A 23,759-nucleotide genomic window follows, 5' to 3' on the forward strand; every position below is an offset into this window, starting at 1 on the left:
TGTAGGCCCCCGAACTCAGACCTACATCACTGACTTCCCCCCACTTATTTTATAATGCCTATAATGGAAAGCATAAAAAATTTAAAAATGGCAAAAACCGAGTCAGTAGGGTTATAATTCCAAAGACCTTTAAAAGCTAGAAAATACATTATGTGACTTAGTCATTTGTTCACATTAGTATAGGGTGAATTACACTACTTTATTACTTGTTAGGTACATTCTGATCCACTGGATTTTGAGCTACTGAATGGCAGAAACTGTATTTCATTCATATTTGTATCTCCTATGTCCCTATGCCTGCTTGGCCCAGAGTAGATACATACATATTTACTGAACTGAAATGTTTCAGCCCTGACTGGGAGAGAAACAGTAAACCAGAATTTCATGAGTATTGGTTAGCAGCAACGTGGGGTGGAGGCCCCATTACAGAGGAGAAGTGGGGAAAAGTCTTAGCCTTTCTGTGAAAACGGAGGATGACCCGGCTACGTAAGGTATCTACTCCGTCTCTGTGCGGGTGTTGTCGATTTCTTGATGAGAAGCTTACAGAAACAGCGGCTTCCTGCCATTCATCTTTTAATGCCACAAATCACACCCGAGTCTAGGGTGAGATAACAAGTTGATGGCTGGTATGTACAAAAAGCCACAAACTGCTTGGAGCTGGTGATTCTATTCTCCAGCCAGTGGGGTCTGATGGTTCTTAGCACCTAGGGGTGCTAACCTAGCCCACAGTGGCCACACTCTCTAATTGACTTGAGAATGAAAACAATAACAAACAAGACAATTCCTGTCCAACAACACAACAGCAAACACACCGTCCACTCGATGTACAACCACAAGGGCTGGGCACTCGCTCCGGGTCTTTGGCCTGGCAAGGCCGACAAGTTTCCCGCCGCGGGCGCCGGTTCTTCCTTTGTACCCTCAGTGTTCCCCGCAGGCCACTTACCTCGTGGTCTCCGGCGCAGGCGCTCGCCTCTGCCCAGCGACCAAAAGGTGGGTTAAGAGGCCTGCGGAGCCGGCTCGTCCGGCCCCGGCGCGCTGGGCTCCCCGGGAGCGCATCGCTACAGGCGAACCCCGGCGGCGAGTATCGCAGTTCTCGGGCCGCGGGGCGCGCCCTGGGCGTCTGCGGCCCCGCCTTCTCCGCCCGCGCGCTGGGCGGCCGGCAGAGGGAGACCCGGCCCCGCGGCGCTGGAACCCACCCGGGGCGAGCGCGGCCTGGGTCCCTGTCGCGCCCTCCGCGGGGTTTGGGGTCAGATGGCGCCGGCGCGAGGGGCGCCCGGCAGACCCGGGGGGGATGGGGGCGGGAGGGGCCGCTTCCCGGGGCCTCGGAGCGGCGCCAGGTTCAGCCTTTTGTTCCCGCGGGGCGGCCTGCGGGTCGGCGGCGCCCGGACCAGCGCGTTCCCCAGGGGAGCTCCGGGGAAAGGTCGCCCCGCGAGCGCGGACCCTGGCGCCAAGTCTTTCCTGGGGATGCCGAGACCCTGGGCGAAGACGGTAGTGCTTCAGGAGCCAGGAGCGCGGTCTGGGGAGCCGATGGCTGGGTTTATCGGTCCCTAAACCAACCTCTGTATTCTGGATTTTAACACCATCTTTTAGTTGTACTTTTTAGAAGAATCTTCTCAGGTGCGGTGGGAAGACAGTTTTCCTCCCTGGTCACCAATTAAGTGGAATAAAAGACTTCTCTCCCTGTTATCGCTTCTTTAACACATGCCCTTCTTGCTGTGTATTGTTTGGGATTTAACCTTTCCGTGAGCTGTTTGATTCTTTCTCCTTCAAAACTCACTTCCATTTCCGTCTTCCTTTCCTCTGTATCCCACCCTCACCCCCCACGCCCAACTAAGTGTGTGTATATATGAACGTGCGCCCCTTTGGGGATAATTTTCATATCTTTCAAAAATAAAAATTTTCTTACCTGTGTTTCACTCCTTGAAGCAAGTGCCAATTTTAATCACCTCTTTTCAGGCAAGAGGGACAATGTCAAATAAATGTGTACACCAGACAGAAACCACTCATTCTTGTCCTTCAGGTTCTCCTTTGGAAAGAACGGATGCACCTACATTCTGTCCAATAACCTTCTTCAGAGCATCTAAAATGATTATTCTCCTAAACTGAACTCTTCCTTGCCTAAAGCCTGCAAAAGTTTCTGGTGACATTCAGCTTCCTCTTACCAAAACAATGAATTACATTTTTCCTTTTCTTCCAGTCATGTGATCTTCATTGATACATCACCTGATTTGATTCGCATGACTTTGAAGAACATGGAACTTTTGGGCCAGATTTTACTTGCTTTTATTGTTTATAATGTTTTATTTAGTTAGCTCTGAGAGAACTAAATCTGAGGGAGCATTTGTTAAAATTAGAATGCATTTGCAGAATCATCACTTGTTTATTTAGAATTCATTTGTTCATGGCTATACATACGAGTAAACGCGTACTTGCTTACAGCATAAGGTACTTCATAACGTACTTATAAACTACAGTGTTCCATACCTCACCTGATAAGAAGTTGCAGCATTTTGATACACCCAGAAGAAACCCAGGTCTTTTGGCCCAACTCCCTAATTTCACAAACCAGAAAACTAAAATCCAAGATAAATTGGATGACTTGGTCTAGGTTACAAACCAAGCTATCTGTGATCCAGTAGTGGAATGTCTGGGCTGGAACCCCAAAGCAAATCTTAAAATCAGTGGACTCTGGGAATGCTTGTCCAAATATCCTTGCCGTCAAGTTTAACTCACTTTTATAAACTGCAGAATTTTCTTCCTCAAACATAAAATGTTATCTGTTCATTGTGCATTTCAATATTTCCTTGGTATTAGTAAGGCTCTAAGAGAAAAGGCTAAGTGTAACTGCTCATTTCTTGAGTACTGTATACATGCGTCATACCATTTGGTCTTTTGAAGTGGTAACAAATAAAAAACATATAAAACCCGATAAAGAACAAGAAAAAAAACTTTTTATCATAATTTCTTACAGAATTACCATCCATGAATTTACTTCAACTTTTTCTTGAAAATTTTCTTTTCTTTCTTTGTTTCCTGTTACATGATTCATTTATATTCATTTATCCAGAGACTATTTCTAAATTTCATATCTTCTTATCTGTTATCCTGGAATTTGGTGAAAAAAAATCTATATTTAATCTTAAAAAAAAAATCCCTTAGACTGACAATACTGCCAAGTTAGTTAACTATATTTTCTTAGGCCCATGAAAATATCATTGCTTATTTTAATAAAGATTTTTTACTTAGACTAAGAAATTAAATACCAGAAGAAAATAGTACTTAATTATAAGTGATGACATCCATTAAGTATAAACACCTGATGATTATTTTTCCTTTATATAACAGATCAACAATACAGTTCTGAATCTAAATATCTTTCAATGTAAGTTACTGACACCAAACTCCTTCTTACCTCTGGTATTCAATTATAACGGTAAAATTTTAAAATCACTAGCTATATACAGACCAATGCAGAATTCTACAAAAATATTTGAATATTGGGATATAGAGGTAAAATAGACATTAGTACTTTTTTCTTAAAAACCTTCCTTTTTTTTTCATATTCACAGTGTATGTGCTTACAAATTGAGGCTTATTTTTAAAACTATTCATTTGCAATGAATTCGTTATCTTTCATGTTATCTACAATGATTTCAAAACAGATTAGAAAGGAATTAATATATTTAAAGAAGCAGACTCTTGTGAACAGAATAATGCCATCATTAAAACGAGCTTGTTTTGATTACTATGCCATTAATAGGAAAGACATGGGTGAGTTTTCTTCATAACCAGGTTCCGGGTGGACAGGAAGGGTCTGCCGTCCCAGCAAGGAGATCCAGAAGTCACAAGCTCCAGCCTCCATCGATGATGACAGGATTACCTGTTACGTAGGCAGACTGCAGTGATAAACACAAAGAGACAACAATGAACCAGGTTTAACACAGGTTGTGTTTCTTCAATCTTCTATGACTGACGTACTCTCACGGGAACAGGAAAACTCAAACAGAATTTAGGAAAATCTAAATTAAATTTTGGATGATTTAAAACTGCCAAGTGTTCTTCTGGTATGCAGTTAACTGGCCTCTGGCTGGTGTTTTAGGACATGTCACATTCTATGTAAGGTCTGTTAGGTGTTTCATCTCAGAATCAGAACATTAAGAAGTTAGGTGCTATGTAGTAATTTCTCAAATTAGGATAAATTGTAGGCTATCATAGTACATTTTCATTTTGAAAGTCAGAACTATTCTAAACTAGCTGAGTTTTATGCCACTAATAAACTTTTGAACATAATCTAGTGTGTCAGTCATAAAGGGATCAAGTCAATTACCAAACAAAACAACAAAAAAGATATTGTATATATAACTACTCAATATAGGCAATTCCAGCTGAAGCACAATAAATGTGTTTTTAAAATGTTTATGAAGAATAATTATTATAATCTAAACTATGAAAAAATATTCTGTACTAGTTTAAGACACCCATATCTGTGCACAACTAAAAAAGTTAAAACAAAACTTTTTTTTCTACAGAATTTTTCATTTTCCAAAAAGTTAAAGCTAAAATGATTCCTTGTGGTAGAGGTTTAAAAATCTTTTACTTAAACATGGATAATAAACACTCAAATTTGTGTTCTTAATTTTAAATTTATCTAAAGCTTGAGACAAGGGAAGAAGTAGGAAGGAAAGACTTCATAATATGAGTACAAAAAATTTTAAAGTTCAATCTATGAAAACTGATCATATAATCTAGATAAACTAGGGTGTTTTTGGTTCTTTTACCAAGAAAGGACCCCAATTCTCCCACTTTTTTTGTTGTTGTTTACAATGCAAGCTCTCATATATGTGTATATATAGTGTTTCCCCGAAAATAAGACCTAGCCGGACCATCAGCTCTAATGCGTCTTTTGGAACAAAAATTAATATAAGACCAGGTCTTATATTATAGTAAAATAAGATATATTAATTATTGCTCCAAAAGACGCATTAGGGCTGATGGTCCGGCTAGGTCTTATTTTCGGGGAAACACGGTAACTGATCACTGAATGATACTCCCACCTACTCCCCTTTCCTTGTCTCTTTTCATACATTACAGTTCCCTGATCATGTAATATTCAAAGACATAAAATAGAGGAGGATGTTCTTGTGTTCTGTGTCATATATATATATATATATATATATATATATATATATATTCTGCTTTTGCAGTTGTATGCCATTAAAAAATATACAGTAGTCATTAAGGAAGAAAATCGTTGCTAAATAGATGCTAAGTGGAAAATAGATGCTAAGTGGAAAGAGAATTAGGAATTTCTGTACATGACGGCAAACAAGTAAATAATTCATAGAATAAAATACCAGTGGGAGTCTCCTAAACAAGGCACCAGTAAAACCAAAAACACCAGATGCCAATTCTGTGTCTCCTGGACACAATCTGGTTACCCTCTCTCCTTTTTACCTGAAACTCCTAATTTTGGAGGTTCATTTGTTTGAATTACATTTAACCAGGGTTTCCCCAATTATAATTTTTGAAAACAATTCTGTCTTTAAAAATCTAGCAATTTAATTTTTTTAACCCTCCATTTCATTTGCTACAAGAATTAGTGACATATAAAGTTGAAAAAGGAAAAGCCATCAGCTCAGATCCAACTGGCCTTTCTTTGAGCAATTTAAATCAGAACTTATCCCTATCTAGTAACTGTAGCATCTTAGCATATATATGCTAGAACTCTCTAAGATGACATTTTCTGATAATCAAATAGTGGCCAAATATGATTGAGGATAATGAATTCTTGGGAAGAATAGTGCTTACTTCATCAGAAGCCAAATACACGCACAGCAGGGCTATTTCTTCTGCAGTTGCAAATCTTCCAGTCTTCTGTCTCTTCAGAAAATTGCTCAGTGCCTGTGACCAGAAAGCATGCCAGACATCTGTGATATAAGCTGAAGTAGGAACTCATCTTCAGCTTCTTCTGGGGGTCAAAGGCAAGATGAACCTACAAAGGTACCACTGGCTTGCTGCCTTAATTACTCATGCATGATACATGATACGTGAGAATATTAGTAGTATCATTAATTGTGGACTAAGCAGACCAAGCAGGCCTATGGTGACTTTGAAGCCACTCAAACTATTTTGCTATATTAACACAGACAGACACTGCAACAGATCAGAAAGTTAATGTTAATGAAGAGAGCTTTTTTTTTAAAGTTGTAAAATACACATAAAATTTACCCTCTTTACCATTTTTAAGTGTACAGTTCAACAGTGTTAAGTACATCGACAGTGTTCTGCAATGAATCTCCACAACACTTTTCGTCCCGCAAAAGTAAAACTCTGTACTCATTAAACAATAACTCCTCATTCTCCCCCTCCCCCAGCCCCTGGAACCACCCTTCTACATTCTGTCTCTCTGTTTACTCTCTAGGTAAGGATAAGGACAGTCTCTAACAAGATTGAAACGCATTGAAAATAGTAGATGTACCTCTTCAGGATTTGGTCTGGCTTGTATTCTTTCTTGCAGAGATGGGGTATCAACCGTTCCTAAATCAAAGGGGGACATTCAGCTTGGTTACTTACTTTAACTGAAAAAGAAATTGACAGTTAATGATATGAAACATATCATTATGATACAGCAATTCCATGACTTAGAATGACAGTTTTACCTCCACTTACTTGCTCTTTTAGTTAATAGGTTTGTAACTTCTGTAATAACATTTCTATGATTTTAAAAAACACAGACTATAATTCTCTGTGACACAAGCCTGGGACTCGGTGAATCATCCAGCATTCCCAAAACATATATTTTAGTCACATTACATTAACATGATACTTTATGGATTTTAAGCACTTTTACATGTATCATTTCAATTAATTCCCACAATCACCTTGAGATTAGATAAAATCATACAAGTACTTTACCAGCAAGGATCTAAACTGCCTTAATCATCTCAAAAGCATTTGTGCGGTCAAGTTCAACTGCATGACTGTTACAGTCGTCTGTAATTTAGGTGGTTCTAAATTTTCTTCATATCTTGCCTATTTTCAGTGGTTTCAAATTCCTATTTTTAACTACTGTTTCATGTTTCTCATCAGAAATATAATTTGAAATTATTTTATTTTTAAAAAAGTGTGACACCGCAAGTTTTAAATCCCACTTAGTCCACACTCCTACAGAGAAAGTTCCCCAGACTTTTTTGTTCACTTATGTAATCCGTAAGTTCTCTTTAGAGGGCCTGTTTTTCTGACTGACAGTACTCCAAGGACCATGTGATCTTTCTAAGGTCACAAGAAATGATTTTACAGTCACACCCTCAGCTTCATCTTTAGACCATGCTCCTGAGATTTAATGTTTGCTCAGAATCCATTTCTTAATTTTATCATCATTTGCCATTTCTCTGGAGAGCCTGGGAATCTTCAAATTCAGTGAATCCTGGCTCCTTTATATTTAACAGCCTTTTCTTTAGCTTCTCTCCCTCCCCTCACATTTTACTACAAGCGGGCAGCACTTTTCAACACTGTGGGTAGAACCTGCCTTAGCTAGATTCTGAGTTCATTAGGAATGTTTTCTACTTTCCACGTTACTGCGGGCCATAGTATTGAAATACTTTCTGAAACCACATAATAAAGATCCCCTTGTATCTAGTTTCTGATATTTTCTTCACTTCCCTCATCAACTGCCTCCTTAAAATCCAAAATTCTACCAAAAGTGTGTTCAACGCACCTAAAGTTTTCACTGAACAGTCTCTTCAGAATTCTTACAGCTTTATCAGCTTCCTTGCACAGAGGAGAATGAGCGTCATATCTCACACATGGCTGGTATGAATGGCTATTAAATGAAAACTGTAGAGCAAGCCTAGCCTTCTACTTAATTCCATTGTCACTGGACTCCGCTGTGTCCGTGGCACAGGCTGACCCACCATGCCACAGTCTACACAAGTCTAAGGGTGAGGAGTTCTGACTATACAACCACCAGCACCATCCCAGACATAATCATTCTTCATCAGGTTTTCTTCTGTGACTGGTTCAGTGAGTCACAGCTAGTTCCTTGTTGCAGGGAATTTGATAACATATTTTCCAATCTCCTGAAAAGTCCAGCTGCTAAAACAATCATATTTTCTAAATCATGTTGCCATTTATTCCATTGGGTAAATAGCACCAAAAATAGCCAGACTCAAGTATCACCAGTACATATGCTAAAACGCAGTGAAACTGTCTCTCCTGTATCCTCCTTTTTCTCAGTGTTACCTGTGCTTATCTTTCTAATCCATAAGAATTTAAACAGAACACCTCAGTCATGGCAATTCTGTAGCTTGAAGGGTACTTAGTAGTTTTCCCTGTTTAATAAGTCAGCGGTTTTTCAACCCGAGGGGATATATCGGAATCTCCTGTGGGACTTTTCAAACCACAGGCATACCTTGTTTTACTGTGCTTCACTTTTTTGCATTCCACAGATGTTGGGTCTTTTAAAAGTTGAAATCAAGACCCTCCAAGAGCAAAAAGATTACTACTTGCTTTATTTTAATACTCGCTTTATTGCCGTGGGCTGGAATCGAACCTGCATTACTTCCAAGGCATACCTGTACTGTACACAGTTTTCCCTGTCAACTCCTTCCCCAAATTGTGGCATACCTTTCAGGTTTTGAGAAGTCCCACAGGTAATGGTGAAATTATTTGTCTTCCTAACCCCTCAAACATCAGTTGTAATCGACTGAGAGAAACTGGATATGCAATATTTAATTTCTTTTCAGAGAGGAAGTTAATAATTGGTCTTAGGCACCTTGTATTCATTGAATAGGCAGAGCTGGGTGAAAGGGCATACCTATTTAATAGACACACCCACAGTTATTAAGAGAATGAGAAATTATTCCTAAGAAATAAGTTATTGAATGCTTTTGTTTGGACAAATTTAATGTCCTTTCTACTAAGAATAAGTTCTGCTTTTCTCCTTTCCTTTAAATGAGAGGTTGGCATACTTTTTGGTAAAAAGCCAGATAGGAAATATTTTTAGCACTGAGAACCATTTGGTCTGTTACAACTATTCAATTCTGCCGGTGGCACAAAAGCAATCCTAGCCAACACATAAACAAACTGTGCAGATGTGCTCCAATAAGACTGTATTTACAAAACAGGTTGTGGCCAGACTGGGACTGCAGACCATCCTTTGCTGACCCCCTTTTTTATAGCATAAAGGGAGGTGTGAATCCTTTTAATTTATGGGCCACCCAGGTGATTTCCATGACTCAGCAGCTGCTCTGAAGGCTCCTTTTATTTTCTTCCTGCTGTCCGGTGAGCATGGTCTACTTTTCCTCTTTCCCCTGACAAGGTCATCCCTGATCTGGTTCCAAGACACCCAGCCCTGGCCAGTGATGTCTCTGAACTCATGGTTTAGAAATGCCCCATGTAAGTGATGTTAAACCCTTTTCATCTGTGGCTTATTCCTAATGACTTAGCCTCTCTCTCAATTTACTGTTGACTGTTGGACTGTTAATAAGCCTAGGCTCTTTTTCTCTCGAACTTTTCCTTATGACAGGATACAACATAACATGGGGTATACAAGCTTATGTAGACACGTGTATCTCTCACAATTGCAACGGGGATGTCAGAAAGGACATGCTCACAGCCCTAACGTGCCAAACTCACCTGGACACACACAGTTGCACCTGATACCCTGCTGGATGAAGTCTGCAGCCACAGACTTTGTGAGGCCAATCACGGCTGCCTTGGTTGCACTGTACACACATCTATTCACAACTCCTGAGGGGGTAGGGAAGGTTCAACAATTGAAGGAATACAAAAAATAGTCTCCTTTAAAAAGGGAACACAAATAAGTGTCCTCAGTAACCATTGTCATGCTTCCTCCCACCTCACCCTTTTTAAAAATAGATAACACGTTTTCTCCCTTAATAGAGCTAGCTTCTGAATTTGTGAAAATAATATTGGCACAACTCAGCTGAGACGTAGGTGTTGCGATGCCGCATTTAAGTGCCTGCAGTGGTCTTAGTTTTTCACCATCAGTTGGCAGACCCTTTAGGCAGATTCCAAAAGAAAATCAGGGTAAAGAAACACAAAACAAAACAAAACAAACCAAGAGGTCTAGGCATTTCTTGGCATTCCTCTCCTGTGCAGGCTTAATCCGTGTATCCTTGCAAAGAGAAGGAATGTAATCTCAGCAGTAGCTATTTTATTTTAAACTCACAGATCCATCAGTGCCAGAGTGTGACATTATCTCCTTTTTACACAGCAATCCTGGCTCTTCAACTTCTCATGTAGGGCCCAGATCAACTGTCTTTGTGAATCGCTCCTCGGATCCACAGGTAGTTAGCTTCCCGGTATTGTGACAGCACTTTGCACAAAGTTCTGTTGTAATATGTACTATCACACTGTAGGTGTGTGGTTGCCTGACCCTCACCTCCTGGGGGACTGTGAATTCTTTTGGAACAGCGGCGCATAGTAGGTGTTCAATACATCTTTTTTGATTAATTAAATGGATAAATGTTTCCTCCTCCCAGTTTGCTCTTCATTTCCGTATCCATTAGAAGGAATGAAAGGGAGGGCGAAGCAAACAAACTTTAATTTTATGACTGCGTCAGACCTAAGGTAAAAGGACTGGTTGTTAAAGAACTTAATACCAATTTTTAAAAGGCAGTTTTGAAGTTATGTGTGGGGTTCATGATCTCTGCTATGCTTGTTCTCTAAGCCCTTAGTTTGGGAAGGTGTGTGAGTATGTGCATTATGATCCCAGAGGAAGACAGACCTACCTTTGATGCTGGAAGCCACAGAGGACATGTTGATAATGTTGCCAGACTTCTGAGCAAGCATCTGCCGAAACACAATAACAACCAAATACCGCTCTGCAGAATTAGAATACTACCTCTTTAAAAGATCTGCATTTACTTAGGGTTTGCAGAACCATTTTGTTAGCTATTAACATTAAGCTCTGTTAAGGAGTCTCACCCAGCATTGCTGGGAGTTGATGGCATGTGCACACACCCACTGGCAGCGAGTTCCCAGGGAACTACCCCCTTCCTGTGGCACAAGAGCATCAGCAAGACCAAGAGACCTCTGAGCTAAATGGAATGCGAATGAACCGTCATCCTTACTGTGTGTTCCTGATGGTGGAAAACTCTTACTGCATTCAACACGGTTATTTGTTGAGTACCTACAGTGGTTAGGTATTGCGTTAGGTCCAGGAGATTCAAAGGTAAATGTCAAAAACCGCACCAACAGAGAGCTGCCAGTCCGACTGGATTGGCTGACATAATCAGCATTCAGGGCCAGTAGAGACCTTCACAGAGAAGAGGGTGGTGGTAGGAAGGGACTGATTCAGGCTGTGGGACAGCCAGAGGGCTTCTGAGGAGGAAATACGTGGGTTGAGTTTTGAAAACTAGAGTGTTAGTCAGAAAAATAGAAGAGTATTTTATGGAGAGAGAACTGTATGCATAAAGGCTTTATCATGGAACTGGAGGAAGGAACGGATCAGGCTGGAATGCAGGCTGTGGGAGGAATGAGGCTGCACAGGCCACTAGGAGCGAAATTTAGGAACTTGGGCTTTACACTGAAGGCAACAAGGTGACGACAGTAAAGCGGGTAAGGCGCGCAGGAGTGATCAGTTTAGATTTGGGGAATCTGAAAAAGCCTCTAGCATCCTGGAGAGACGACCAATGGATGCTGACTGAGGCAGTGATTTAGGAAAGGGGTGATGAAAGCAGAGATGCAGAAATGTCTGTGGGTAAAGAGATGGAAACAGTTGAGGTGGTAAGGGCAGGACCTGGTAAATAGTTACGGGCAGTGAGGGCTGCCTCCCCCACCTGGGGCAGTGCTTCCTAAGAAGGTCTCCCTCAGAATTCCCCACTAAAGTATGAACTTCGTGAGGGGAGGGTCTGTGCCAGTCTTGTCCTACTAGAGAGAGCACACAGTAGGTGGTCAATACACTTTGATGAATCACAATCTCCTGAGGTGCCAGTTTAAAGTGCAGATTGCTGGGTCCTGCCCCAGATCTAAAGGTAATGAAAAAAGCTGCTATGGATTAAAAAATGTTTTCAAATGAACTTTTGAAATGAACTATGCTTTATTATTAATTATAACACGTGTGTTTTCAAGATAATATACCTATGTGCAAGGGCATGGTTACCTGTGAATGTTTTGGGGGAAGAAGCGAGAGGTGGGGAGAATTTCTGCCTAATGGACACTAACTTTTCCTTGAAATCAGAGGCTGGGAGGGTGGCCATAAAGAACCAGGGACACAGTGGACACAAGTGAGTGGTGAAGAGTTAAAATAATTGCTGGGGGAAATGGAAGAACCCACTACAGAAGAGAAGGAAAACCAGGGTATGCTTTATCACGAAAATCAAGTGAAGGCTTTCTAAAAGGAGTCTCAATGAGGTATTGTAAAGAGTCTGGAGGAAAAAAAAAAATCACTTCTGTTGGGATGAGTTTCTCCAGCAGCTTTCAGAAAAGAGGTGTAGGATTGGAGGAGGTGAATCATAGGATTGATCCAGGAGTGAGGTTGCAAGATTATAGGTTTCCTCATGGTATTCTTCTTACTTTCTGTTTTGACACTTAGCTACAAATTGTACCTAAAAGCTGAGTCTATAAAAACCCTAAGGCATTGTCAGATGGACTCACAGGATACAAGGAGACGCTGAGGTGACCCAACCATCAAGGAAGATGACAAGGAAGAAAATATTTACTCCAACTTGTTTATCCATAAAATAGAGGATCATAATGAAATAGGGCCCTCATAATAAAGGAAAGTATAATGGTGTTGAAAACCAAGACTTGAAATTATTCTTTCTTATTCAATTTAGTGAAAAACATAACCCTATTTATTCATTTATTTCTCCAGTTTCATTGAGCTATCATTGTCATATATAACCCATTTTCAATATATATAGAATACAGAGTCCAATTTAATACCGGGGTGCCAAAAAAATGTATACAAGTGGACACTTTGGCCAACATTGCTCAAGCAGTAGTTCACCATAATCAGAAGTGTCTGGATGCTGATGGTAACCACTTTGAGAATCTCTTGTAATTGCAGAAGTCAAATGTGACTTGTATTCATCTTTTGTTATCAGTATATATTGAGTATTACAATTTTAATACAGCTTTCCTTTCTTAAGATGTATATACATCTTTTTGGCACCCTCTCTATATAAAGATGGGCTATTAAATAAGTTAAGTCTCCAACCTTCTGAAGTGTAATAACTCAGGCAAAACTTTAGAATATGGGCACCGAGGAGATGGTGGTGCAGCCCCTAATGCTTGTACTATCCATTCAACTCATATTCTAGAGCCCTGCTGATTCTAGAGCCCATAGTCCTTGCCTCCTGTATACTGCCTTCTCACCACCAGCTCGGTACCTGCTGTCACAGTGTGAATCCTCTTGTTGGCTCCCCATGCAATGGTCCTCTCTGGTGAGAACGACTACGAGTATAAAGTGAAGTGCCTGGTCCATACCGTAGTAATGCTATATAGGACTGATGGCCCAGAAACTCAGGTGGGGGTTAGAGAAAGACCTCCAAACATTCCGTCTGTCTAGTTAGTCCTACTCTGACCCAGCCATTCTGTCCTCACTCACCAGAGCTCAGCTCCTAAACTTGGCAGACTTTAACTTCTGAGTCTTCAGGGATTCTGTGCCTGACCTCCAACGGGATTGATAACCTAGACATGTTTATTCATTCAATAGATGTTTGCTAAGTACCTCTATGTGCTAGGGGCTTTTCTGAGATACAGGAAGGGGAGCACCGCCCACCACATACCCAAGGCCTCCCGGAATTCTTGCCATAATACATCTCTTCCATTCTATATTGGATCTTGGGTTCTGCATTGACCTCTTCTTACAGTCTTTTCAACTTGTTGTCTGCCTTTTGGCTGATCTTCCAGTTCTGGAATGGTTTTCTTTCTGTCTATCCATGAACAAAAAGTTCCTACAACTGTTCCTATGTTTGACCATCTGACCTTACAGATCTGCCTAGACTCCAAATCCTGGCTTCCCCTGGAAAGTTCTAACCTGGTATATGTGCGTCATGCTTAATGAATACAGAGGATCCTAGACAATTTGGTCTGGAAGGGATTGTGTCACTCTCATTTTAAATAAAAGAGATAGATGCTGAGAGGGCACAAGTGCCATCTCCCAGGTCATGGGAGTGCAGGCCTTGCCTAAGGTCTTCTGAGGCCAAGGTCAGGTTGGTTAGGGTCACTTGTACAAATGGCACTGACTCCTTCTGATTCCCCATCCTAGTCATTAATAGCTCTTGGGATTTTCTTTTTCTTTTTACAAATGAGTGTTATTGGCTCACATAGATTATTGTTAAGATGCTTTAAATCATAGACAAACTCACTAATTTACAAGTTAGCATTTGGCATTTAGAAGGTAACACTTACTTACAAGTTTAAATTTCAGCTTCACTGTATCCCACACGTGTTTCCTTCACTGAGACGTGTAAAGCTTTCCAGACATGAAGTAGACTGGTTTGACAAATGAGTCCCATACATGTGCAACAGTCTTACTCACTGTGACCTATACTTTTCCTATACCTATACTGTGACCCCCTTTCACTGTAGCCTCTGATTCTCTTCCATTTCCTATGCTAAGGATCAGTCTAAGCATAGGGTACATTCAAGTTCTAAATAATACAGATTCTCATGAACTTCAAATAAGCAAAAAAGGCAATTAAAATTTTTACTTGTTCAACATTCTGTGGACCCACCCAAAGACCCTTCTAGGTGCAAACAAGTATATTGAAAAAGTTCCTTTGTTACTAAGTCAGTTTTTCTAATTTTCCTTTTAATATTCATCTGTATCCTTCTTGACCTTAGGTTGAATGTTCAGAGCAAAGTACCAGCCCTGCTTTGCATGAAAAAGCTCTTCTCCTGCCCTGGGTTGAGCAGCATTCAGTATGTCAGTCATCTAATCCAGCTGGGATGGAAGAGAAGAATGGCTCTTCTGCTTTTCACTAGGGTTCAATTTACAGTTTTGAACTGAACTGATTCTGTACTCTGCCAACACCTTTCATTGTCTGAGCCTGTGCTGTCTATTACTATAGGGCTTACAAGATCATTTGAAGTCAGTGTTTTTCATATTTATACCTTCCTTCCCCAGAGCACCTAGTGTTGTGCTTTCTATCAAAACGTACTTAATGCTTATTGGTAAAATAAAATGAAAAACATCGATTAGTTGTGTGAAGGCTGGAGAATTCAATGGTAGCAGATAGGAGGAAAACTCTCTTTAGCACACACTGTCTCCCATCTCTCTGGTGTCTCTGCAGCTCAGCTAAAAAACAGGAGTGCAAGCAGAATACTCAGGGTACAGAGAAGCAGTAGGGTACATCCATCCAATAGGGTGTGTTTCTAGGTCCCGAAATTCAAGAAGGGATCTCAACGTCAGTGTTTGAATCCTGGCTCTAACCACTTGCTAGTTGTGTGACAATCTTGGGCAAATTATGTAGCCTCCCAATTTCATCCTCTGCACTGTGGATATGAGAAAGTGGTATTTGACTCATTGGACTGTTCTGGTGCCATGTGCCTCCTTGCCGTCCCGCTTCCTGGAGCCCTCTCCCCAGATACCTGAATGGTTAGCTCCCTCACTTCATTCGGATCTCTGTGAAAATTTCACCTTATCAATGAGACCTTCCTGGGCCTCACTGATATCCTAGCTTCTTTTTCTTCAGAGCTCTTATAACCACCACACATGGTACACGTTCATTCGATTAAATATTATCCTATCTCACCCCTCAAAAATGGGACTTCTCTTATGGAGGGATTTTGTTTAGTTCCTGATGTGTCCTCTGCACCAAGAATAAAGCCTGGCACAGAGAAAGTGCTTACTAGTCCTTGAATGGATGAACTGGAAGGTTCAATGAGTTAATTTATATTAAATTCCTTGATATAAATGTTCAACACAGGTTAGTCATTATGCTAACTAATTTCACTCCTCAGTGCATGTGGGGATCCTTTCTCGATGGCAGTAAGAAAATCTACTTATCCAGTGGTGCTTATCCTAGAGGCGGTGGCCTTCTTACTTTAGGAAGAAATGCCTTGATCATCAGGTACATGCTGCGGACGTTGAGATTCATCGAGAAGTCCCAGTCTTTCTCTTCACAGTCCAGGATGGTTCCGTGGTGGACAAAACTGGAACAGTGATTAAACGTGGTGGTGGAGGGGGGAGGAGAATCATTTATAAAGACTTCTATCCATGTCCTCATCATTTTTACTGTCATTCATTGACTTAGACCATTGTCCCTTCCCTTACCAAGAGTTTTAACAATTCCAACATAATATTAGTCATTAGGTTAGTAAGTATCCAAACAACCTAAGCTAAATACATTTATTTGAAAACAACATCCTTCTTTTAAAAGAAGAGGGCAAGAGTTTCAGGCTACGAAACATAAGAAGCTGTATACCAACTACACAGGACATACGGCAAATAAAAAAGGACACCTGCCCTGACTGCTATTTCAAGAGCAACAGTGCCCTCAGGTGGCCCAAATTTAGCCTTCTCGAGGGAAAACAAAATTGCAAGGAAAACAACCATCTCAAGGGAACAAAGTAATATTGCTAAGGTACAGTTGTAACATATTGAATAAAGAAAGCAGAAAAAAAATTAACCTTCACTCTTTTTCAAGTCCCACTTCCTCCAGGAAGCCTTCTAAAAACTGGAGTCCGAATTGATTTCACTGTCAGCTGGACCAAAATTATGCAATTAATGATACACTACTATTGGTTGTGATTGCTGTCATCCACTTCAATGCAACAACAGCAAGAACCACAGGCTCTGTTTCTATATCCCTTACTTAGCTGGAAGTTTAATTGATGCTCAAAAACTAATTTTGCTAGTTGATTTTTTTTCACGGCTCTGGGTATATTCTCATATAAGGGAGGAGCAGGTTTATAAAATAGACGATCACAAATTGTTGCTTTAATTTAACCCCCTTACATTGTAACACATGATAAACTGTGGATAGACCGGGATCTGTACCCTCCCCCCACTCTGAAACATGGTTAGGAAGAACCACAGAAATATATTAGAAGGCTCTAGGATTTTTCTATTAGTGCAGCAGTGCCAATGTAAGAAAAGAGGTACACAAGAAACGTGGAACTTCAGAATGTATTTACTTTGTTCAGGTGTAAGCCTCCATTTTACTCATCTCTGCTGTCATGCCTGAGTAGGGAGAAGACTAGCAGTCACTGTGTTTACATGTAGCTGCTTCAGTTTCAGTCTCTTATCATTCATGGGGGTTCAGTAAGTTTGGTACCACCCTAGTAAGTTTAATTAAGCCATTCTTTTTGTGCTGTATATAAAGGTACAACAACAAAACTTCTTTTGCTGGGATTTATTGTCCCAGTAAGAAACACTGAGCATGGGAGGTATAAAGAACTTGCTAGAATATTGTGCCAAAAAAATTGGGAACATAACGCATTTCAATAAACTGAGTACTTGGCGTCGAGTAAATATAATTTGTTTTAAAGATACTCTACTGGAAACCAGTTTTTCATTTTATTGTATAAGTCCCAATGGAACATTAGTGACCAGTCCACTGGCGTAGGCCTGTTAACAGCCTTAAGAAGATCAATACTTTGGATTAGTATAAATTGTCTTGAATAGATCTTAACTGCCTTTAGGCCCCAACCCCAGGTCAATCTCTGCACTTGTAATAAAAATTCTGTCCAGAATCCAGCCACATTTCCCAGGAAATATATGATGGTTCATTATGAATTATTTGGCGATATTATCAAATTCTTTTAATAAAAGTCACAGCAAACATTCTGTAAGGAGAGTGAAATAAAAAAAGTTCTGAATTACCCAGCAACATTAAAGAGAACATCAAGTCTCTCAACTTCATTGGCAAACTGATCAATTTGTTTCTTCTTTGTGACATCAAGGACCCTAGTGTGAATACCTGAGAGAGAAAACAAAAGACACTACTTATCTATACCCATAAAACGTGTCTAGCCTGGAAGACTAGCTGTTTAGAAACGAGAAGACTGCAGTATCTGCCCAGTTAAGCTTCACAGTATTGTTGACCATTAGTAGGGTCCTAAGACTCTCATTAGTAGAAATCTTCAAGTCGTCCCAACCTGGATCTCCCAGTAACATACCTCTCTCTCCCTCTCTTTCTCTCCATTCTCTGAATTGAAGAATAAAGGTCTTTTCTGAGTGAAGACTTTAGAGTGCAGTATGCATGATCTATATTAGATGTTTCTCAATTAGCCAGCAGTAATGACTGAAAGTGGGCCATGTTAGGCCATTCTTTCTCCCAGAGGTTGAGTAACTGCTACAGAAATTCTGAATTCTGTCTGTGTGACAGGGAAGGGCAACGGTAGTGGGAAAAGAGATGGTTTCTCTTTGTGAGTTTTACTTTTATGTCAATTCCATTATTTGTTGAAATGACTCTCTTGGTCAAGTGATACATCATCACTTATTTTTTAGACTAAATTGCGGGAGAAGAAATGAGAGGTAAGAAGAAGGGATGAAGCACTTAAAAGCTTGAGAGATCAGGCATGGGGTCTAAGAGATACACACTGTACTAGTTCCAAAAAAACCCCAAAACTTCTCTAATGAAAGCAGCAGTCATTATTTTTATGTCTTTTAAAAAAAAAAAACACGATCTATTTTATTCTCTTTTGGATGTAGGAATACAATATGAATAAACAAAGAAAGGGAAGACTGAAATTCAGTTTCAGAAAGCCCTCATTCTCTTTGTGCTTTTCTAGTACAATAGCTTTTACTTTGAGTTGTTGGAATGAAAATTCAACACAGTCTAATTCAGTTAACTAAATCAGTGAACTAATTGGTGTTTGATCCTGTAATCTGTTCTGTTTTGTGGGAACAGCTAATTTTCAAATGACTTCTCTGTTCTGATTTCTTTCAGAGTAACTCTAAGTGAAGTTCTTTGATGTTGGAGTTGGGTTCAGTGTGGCAGAATAAGGAGTGATGCACACTTAAGTAATTTGGGTAATCTCTTTGAGTTCCTAATCATTACTTGTGATTTTAGGGCTGAGCTGTCGCCTAAGATAGCCATTAGCCGGATGTGGCTATTGAGCACTTGAAATGCAGCTCTTCCGAACTGAAATGTGTTGTGAGCGTAAAATATACATGGATTTCAGAGATTTAATATGAAAAAAAGATTGTAAGATATTCCATTAATAATGTTTTAATTATGTGAAAATGATAATATTTTAGATGCATTGTGTTATATGAAATATATATTCGTAAGTGATTTTTCGCCTGTTTCCTTTACATTTTAAATGTAGCCACTAGGAAATTAGAAAACTGAGAATGACACATATGGCTAATGTTGTAATTCTATTGGACAGCACTGCCCTTAGAGGAGGCGGGCACGCGAGTGGAAAGTTATTATGAAAAGTTAACTGTTAAATTTTCACATATAATCTTTTTTAAAAAAATTTATTGGGGTGACAATTGTTAATGAAATTACATAATTTCAGGTGTACAATTCTGTATTACATCATCTATAAATCCCATTGTGTGTTCACCAACATATGATCTTCTTATTAGGTACTGAGTCCTTCAACAGGTTGGATAAATAAAAAATTTTAAGTCTACGCCTAAAATTTTGTTTATACATTTAAGTGTGCATATTTCGCCTGTCAGTTCACAGAATATAAATTTGATATCAGAGTCGGGCTGTAAAAAGGAGGCCAGTGGAGCTCAGCAGCTAAGGAATCCCCTTTCAGCTCTGTAGACGTTGAATCCCAAGTTTAAGTGGCTTAGTTGCTTACCCGGGTACTTTTCCAGTTCCTGAAGTTTGGACTCATTGATATCTGTGGCTATGACTTTGGCACCTTCTTTTGCAAAAGCCTGGTAGACACAATGCACAAATACATCTTTTGTTTACTAGGTTTAACTATTCTCATGAAGGGAATGCCATTTAGCCTTTTCCCTTTTATCTTATTTTCATTGTTTCCCCCCCTATAAAGCAGGTGGAATTTCAAACCATCTACTCTAACCTTACCCTTCCCATTGTTATTTTTTTTATCATTAATTAGAACAATGTGACATATATTGTGCTTGTCATCTGAATTGTCCCTTTAAGTAATATCAAACAAAATAGTGTTTTTATAAAACTAAGACTCTGTTATTAACACCTATCAAAATACTATTCTGTTATTTGATAGACTATATTCCATTTCTGAGCAGGTTCTTAATATAGTCCGCTTCTTATTATATTCCAAATAATCAGTGAAAAATAGGTTATTTCAACACTTTTCCTCCTAAGAGTATACTACTGTTTTCATAAACATCAAACCATACCCTGCCATTATACTTAAAGTGCCTGATTAGCTCAGGTAGGGGGTATAATGTGTGAGAAGGGGATATAAATTAGAAGGTGAAGGTAACCAGACAGTCTTATAACTCTGGAGTCCTTTATCTGAATTGACATGATTTCAGAAAGCTATGTACCCCTGTAGGACCTCTACAGGAAATTTTTTATGGAGCAAAGAAACTGAGGCAGAGACATAAGTTTCTCAGTATCAAAAGTTGTTAATGATGTCACATAACAAACATGTGAGCTATTCTTTCCTTCATCTGCCTGGGATCAGGAGTAGCAACTTTTGTTTTTTAACTTTAGACAACAGAAGCACAAAAGTCAATAAAAAAAAAAAGTAGAGCAGAATTAAATAACCATGGAATCTGTCTACATAATTCAATACCTCAACAGTTAGTGAGCAAACAACGAGATGGTAACTTACTAAGGCAGCTGCCCGGCCAATCCCCTGAGCAGCAGCTGTCAGGATGATGACCTTTCCATCAAGTCGACCCATAATGGAACCTGTGGTTTAATCTAAAGACAGGTGTATTTAATGGCTTACCCCGTGGCACATGGCCCTGTGCCGGCAGTAACATCTAGAATGAATGGTTCAATATACATCTTTAAGAACTTGTAAGCAGCCCCTCTGTACAAACAGTCCCACCATCTGACTTACTTACTCTAGACACCTAGTCTTGTGTATCAGAAACATTTAGTTAGCATAACCCACTGGAGTGAAAACTGGGGCAGAGAGACATTGGGCTTTACCTTTCGTTACTTCAGTACCTGGAGAACAGGGCCTCTGACGCTGGTCCAGCAGGAGTGGAATCCTTCCCCTGACCACGTCCCCTACCTCCCCACTGTCCCGGTACACACTGCTATAGCGTTGTATGTGTCTTTACTACTTGGGCTGCTTCTCACTTTCTTTCCTGTAAACTTTTGTCAGGGTTTGCACTATCAATAGCCTGTGGTTTTTCCTTGTCCCTGGGAAGGATTTCACAGTTACCCTCAGAGACTCATTGAACAAGAGAATTGGAAAATAAATCATGTCAGTTCCCCCAATTTACAGGTGAGGAAACTGACCTGACCTACTCAAGGTCATAGAGCAGGTCAGTACCATAGCAGAGCCAGAACTAAACTCAGGTATTCTGACTCTTTTGCTATGTGCACATTCCAACCCACAATGCGGCTGATCCTCTTTTAAAGTTTAAGCCTGCAGTAGTGACACTTTAACAGACACAATTAGTAATCTTAACAGAGAGGACTGAGAAATTCTGACATAAGGGAAATGTGATGTGAGTGAGATATTTGGCGAGTGCTTGGATTGTAGGTCTCAGGGTGAGAGGAACGGCCAGTGATGAGGTTGGGGGCAGTGATGAGTCAAATGATGATTAAATGAGGCTGTTTTCAAGGATCCAGGTTCTTTCTCTTAATTCTGCTGTCCTTAATGTGTGCCTCTGACCTCACACCAAGTCACAAAATGGCTGCTACATCCCAAGGCATCATGTAAGCATTCCAGGCAAAAAAAGGGGGGTGGGAGTGAGTTGGATGGGTGTTGAGTGAACAAACTTAAATAATAGGAGCACAAATAACCTACACAATCACTCTGCTCAGTTACCTGCCTGATGAAGTACAGGTAGCTAGCTAGTCTTGCCTAGAGGGCTCACATGATCTAGTCTTTCTTTTTGAACTTATCTGTGTTCTTTTCAGCCACATTTGGCCTTTTGCTGTAAACAAAGGACACTTCCCTTTCAAGCCCTTCCTTTGTGGAAGGTCCACCTGCTGAGGGGCTATGAGTCCCACCTCCTGTGGGAAATGAGTACTGAAGGATTTATGGAAAGAATGTGACATGATCAGACATGTATTTTAGAAAGATCACCGTGGAGAACAGACCTGGGCAGGGAGCCACAGGCAGGAGCAGAAGGGGTGGAGAAGAGAATATTTCAGAGATGAGACCAGGCCTGGTCACCAATGCACTAACTTCAAAGAGATGTGTTTTATCCAGTGTTTCACAGCTCTGAATTCAAACCCACGCCTGCTGATTGCAGTTCCAAAGCAAAGGAAGACCTGGTTCATTCGCACACCCAGCGGACCCAGGTGGTGCTAGGGGCCTGCGCCTCTCGGACCGCAGCTGGTAACTGACTAGGGTCTGGGTCACTGACCACCAGCCCACCGCTCTGAAACCTATGGCTGAGTTGGTGCTGAGACCACTTTCCTGTGGGCAGTGCATGAGTGTGGCACGAACACTAAAGCAGACCCATTTCTAGGGGACACGGACCTCCACCCACCGGTCTCCCGGACCCTCCCGCAAACCTCAAGTCCATCTGGGTGCTCCCCCCCAGTCGGGCATCGCACTCCCTCCCCCGCGGGTGGACGTCCTGGTTTACCGGCTGTCCCAGCCCTACCTAGCTCCCTCCTCATTTTCTTCCACCTCGCCTAATAAAATCCATGCCTGTTTAACTCTATCTTGGAGTGCGCTCCTCCGAGGGCCCAACCACGCCTCCAGGGAACAGCGGACAACTTGACGGATGTTCTCTGATTTAGTTCACATGTGTTATGCGGCAGAAGCTGGGCTTTTATGGTGCCAGTCTTTCTTTGATGCAATGAATTTGCACTGTTGTTTCTTTGTCCTTACACGAGTGATACATTTTCATTTTAAACATAGAAAGGGTTAAGAGATATATTCAATATATACTTTAGAAAGTAAGAGATTCCAATAATCTTTACCCCACCCAATCTTGAGCATGGTGTTTACAGCATTGTCATTAGTGACTTTTGGCGCATGGCACTGCGAAGGCACATGCCAGAGTCTGCCTCTGACGCTCGGAGAAGTATTTACTGAACAATCGCTGAAGCACCGAGCAGCTGGTTTGCTTACTCTGAAAACCTCCCCCAAGCTGGCCTCCCTGTCTTTCTGGGACCAGATTTTGAAGCCAAAGCCTTACTGTTAGATAAAACTGCACCATTAAACTTAAACAGATTGATTTGGGGAAATGAGTGCAAACGTGGCCTGAAATGGTAAAATAAGGCAACTTTCAATACATCCAAAGCGAAAACCACACATGGTGGCTTTCTTACTCTCAATATTGGAATCAAAATGTTGATTTCGGGTTAGCTGAGAACAGTAATTTCAGGAACTCTGTTTTCATAGGCCAAGAAGAAAAATGTTCACGTAAGACAGTGTAAAATCCTCTCTTCTTTGGCTCTTTTGAAAAACTACATATACCAGGGTTTCAAACTTGGTAAAAACACACCCTTATCCTGACATCCCTGCTAAGATTAATCCTGAAACACGTAATGTGCAGAAAACAAAGCAACAACTAAAAAATCAACCTCCCCTTTTCCCAGTCCAAAGTTTCATTTAAAGTATATTAGGAAATCTTACTTTAGAGCAGCAAGTGGATGGCGTCCTCCAGATCACTGAGCGAGCAATAAACTTGAGACTTTTGTACAGAAGCAAGTCAGGTGCTTAATAGTGCATGCTGGGAT

The 23,759-nt window shown here is 40.6% G+C and overlaps 2 protein-coding genes across 3 annotated transcripts in view; both read right to left on the reverse strand.

Moving 5' to 3' along the window:
• SLC9B2 (solute carrier family 9 member B2) overlaps positions 1-1,100 on the reverse strand; it is a 40,104-nt gene extending 39,004 nt beyond the window's left edge. Inside the window, 1 exon segment of the mRNA XM_081057162.1 lies at positions 944-1,100. The gene's annotated coding sequence lies outside the window, so the exon portion shown is untranslated.
• A 1,834-nt stretch (positions 1,101-2,934) lies between these two features.
• Positions 2,935-23,759, reverse strand: BDH2 (3-hydroxybutyrate dehydrogenase 2). Of its 2 annotated transcripts, XM_081057223.1 has the most exons (10): positions 23,656-23,759; positions 20,713-20,804; positions 19,741-19,819; positions 17,801-17,897; positions 16,020-16,128; positions 10,755-10,815; positions 9,637-9,750; positions 6,479-6,537; positions 5,809-5,901; positions 2,935-3,896 (listed from the first exon to the last, which is right to left on the reverse strand). In XM_081057223.1, the coding sequence occupies exons 2-10, from the start codon at positions 20,782-20,784 to the stop codon at positions 3,843-3,845; spliced, it is 738 nt and encodes a 245-aa protein (XP_080913349.1). In that variant the 5' UTR covers positions 20,785-20,804; positions 23,656-23,759; the 3' UTR covers positions 2,935-3,842. The 2 variants fall into 2 exon arrangements, with proteins under 2 accessions (XP_080913349.1, XP_080913350.1); XM_081057224.1 differs by lacking the exon at positions 9,637-9,750 and having other exon boundaries at positions 23,656-23,733.

The sequence above is a fragment of the Rhinolophus hipposideros genome (genome assembly GCF_964194185.1).
Source record: "Rhinolophus hipposideros genome assembly, chromosome: 1".
Lineage (NCBI taxonomy): Eukaryota > Metazoa > Chordata > Mammalia > Chiroptera > Rhinolophidae > Rhinolophus > Rhinolophus hipposideros.

Coding starts and splice junctions, on each gene's coding strand:
- BDH2 (XM_081057223.1), bottom strand. CDS start 20,784: ATGGGTCGACTTGATGGAAAGGTCATCATCCTGACAGCTGCTGCTCAG. Junction 10,816..16,019: donor TCAAGGCATTTCTTCCTAAA/GTAAGAAGGCCA, acceptor GTGTTTCGGCAG/ATGCTTGCTCAGAAGTCTGG. Junction 5,902..6,478: donor CCAGACCAAATCCTGAAGAG/GTACATCTACTA, acceptor TTCTGGTCACAG/GCACTGAGCAATTTTCTGAA.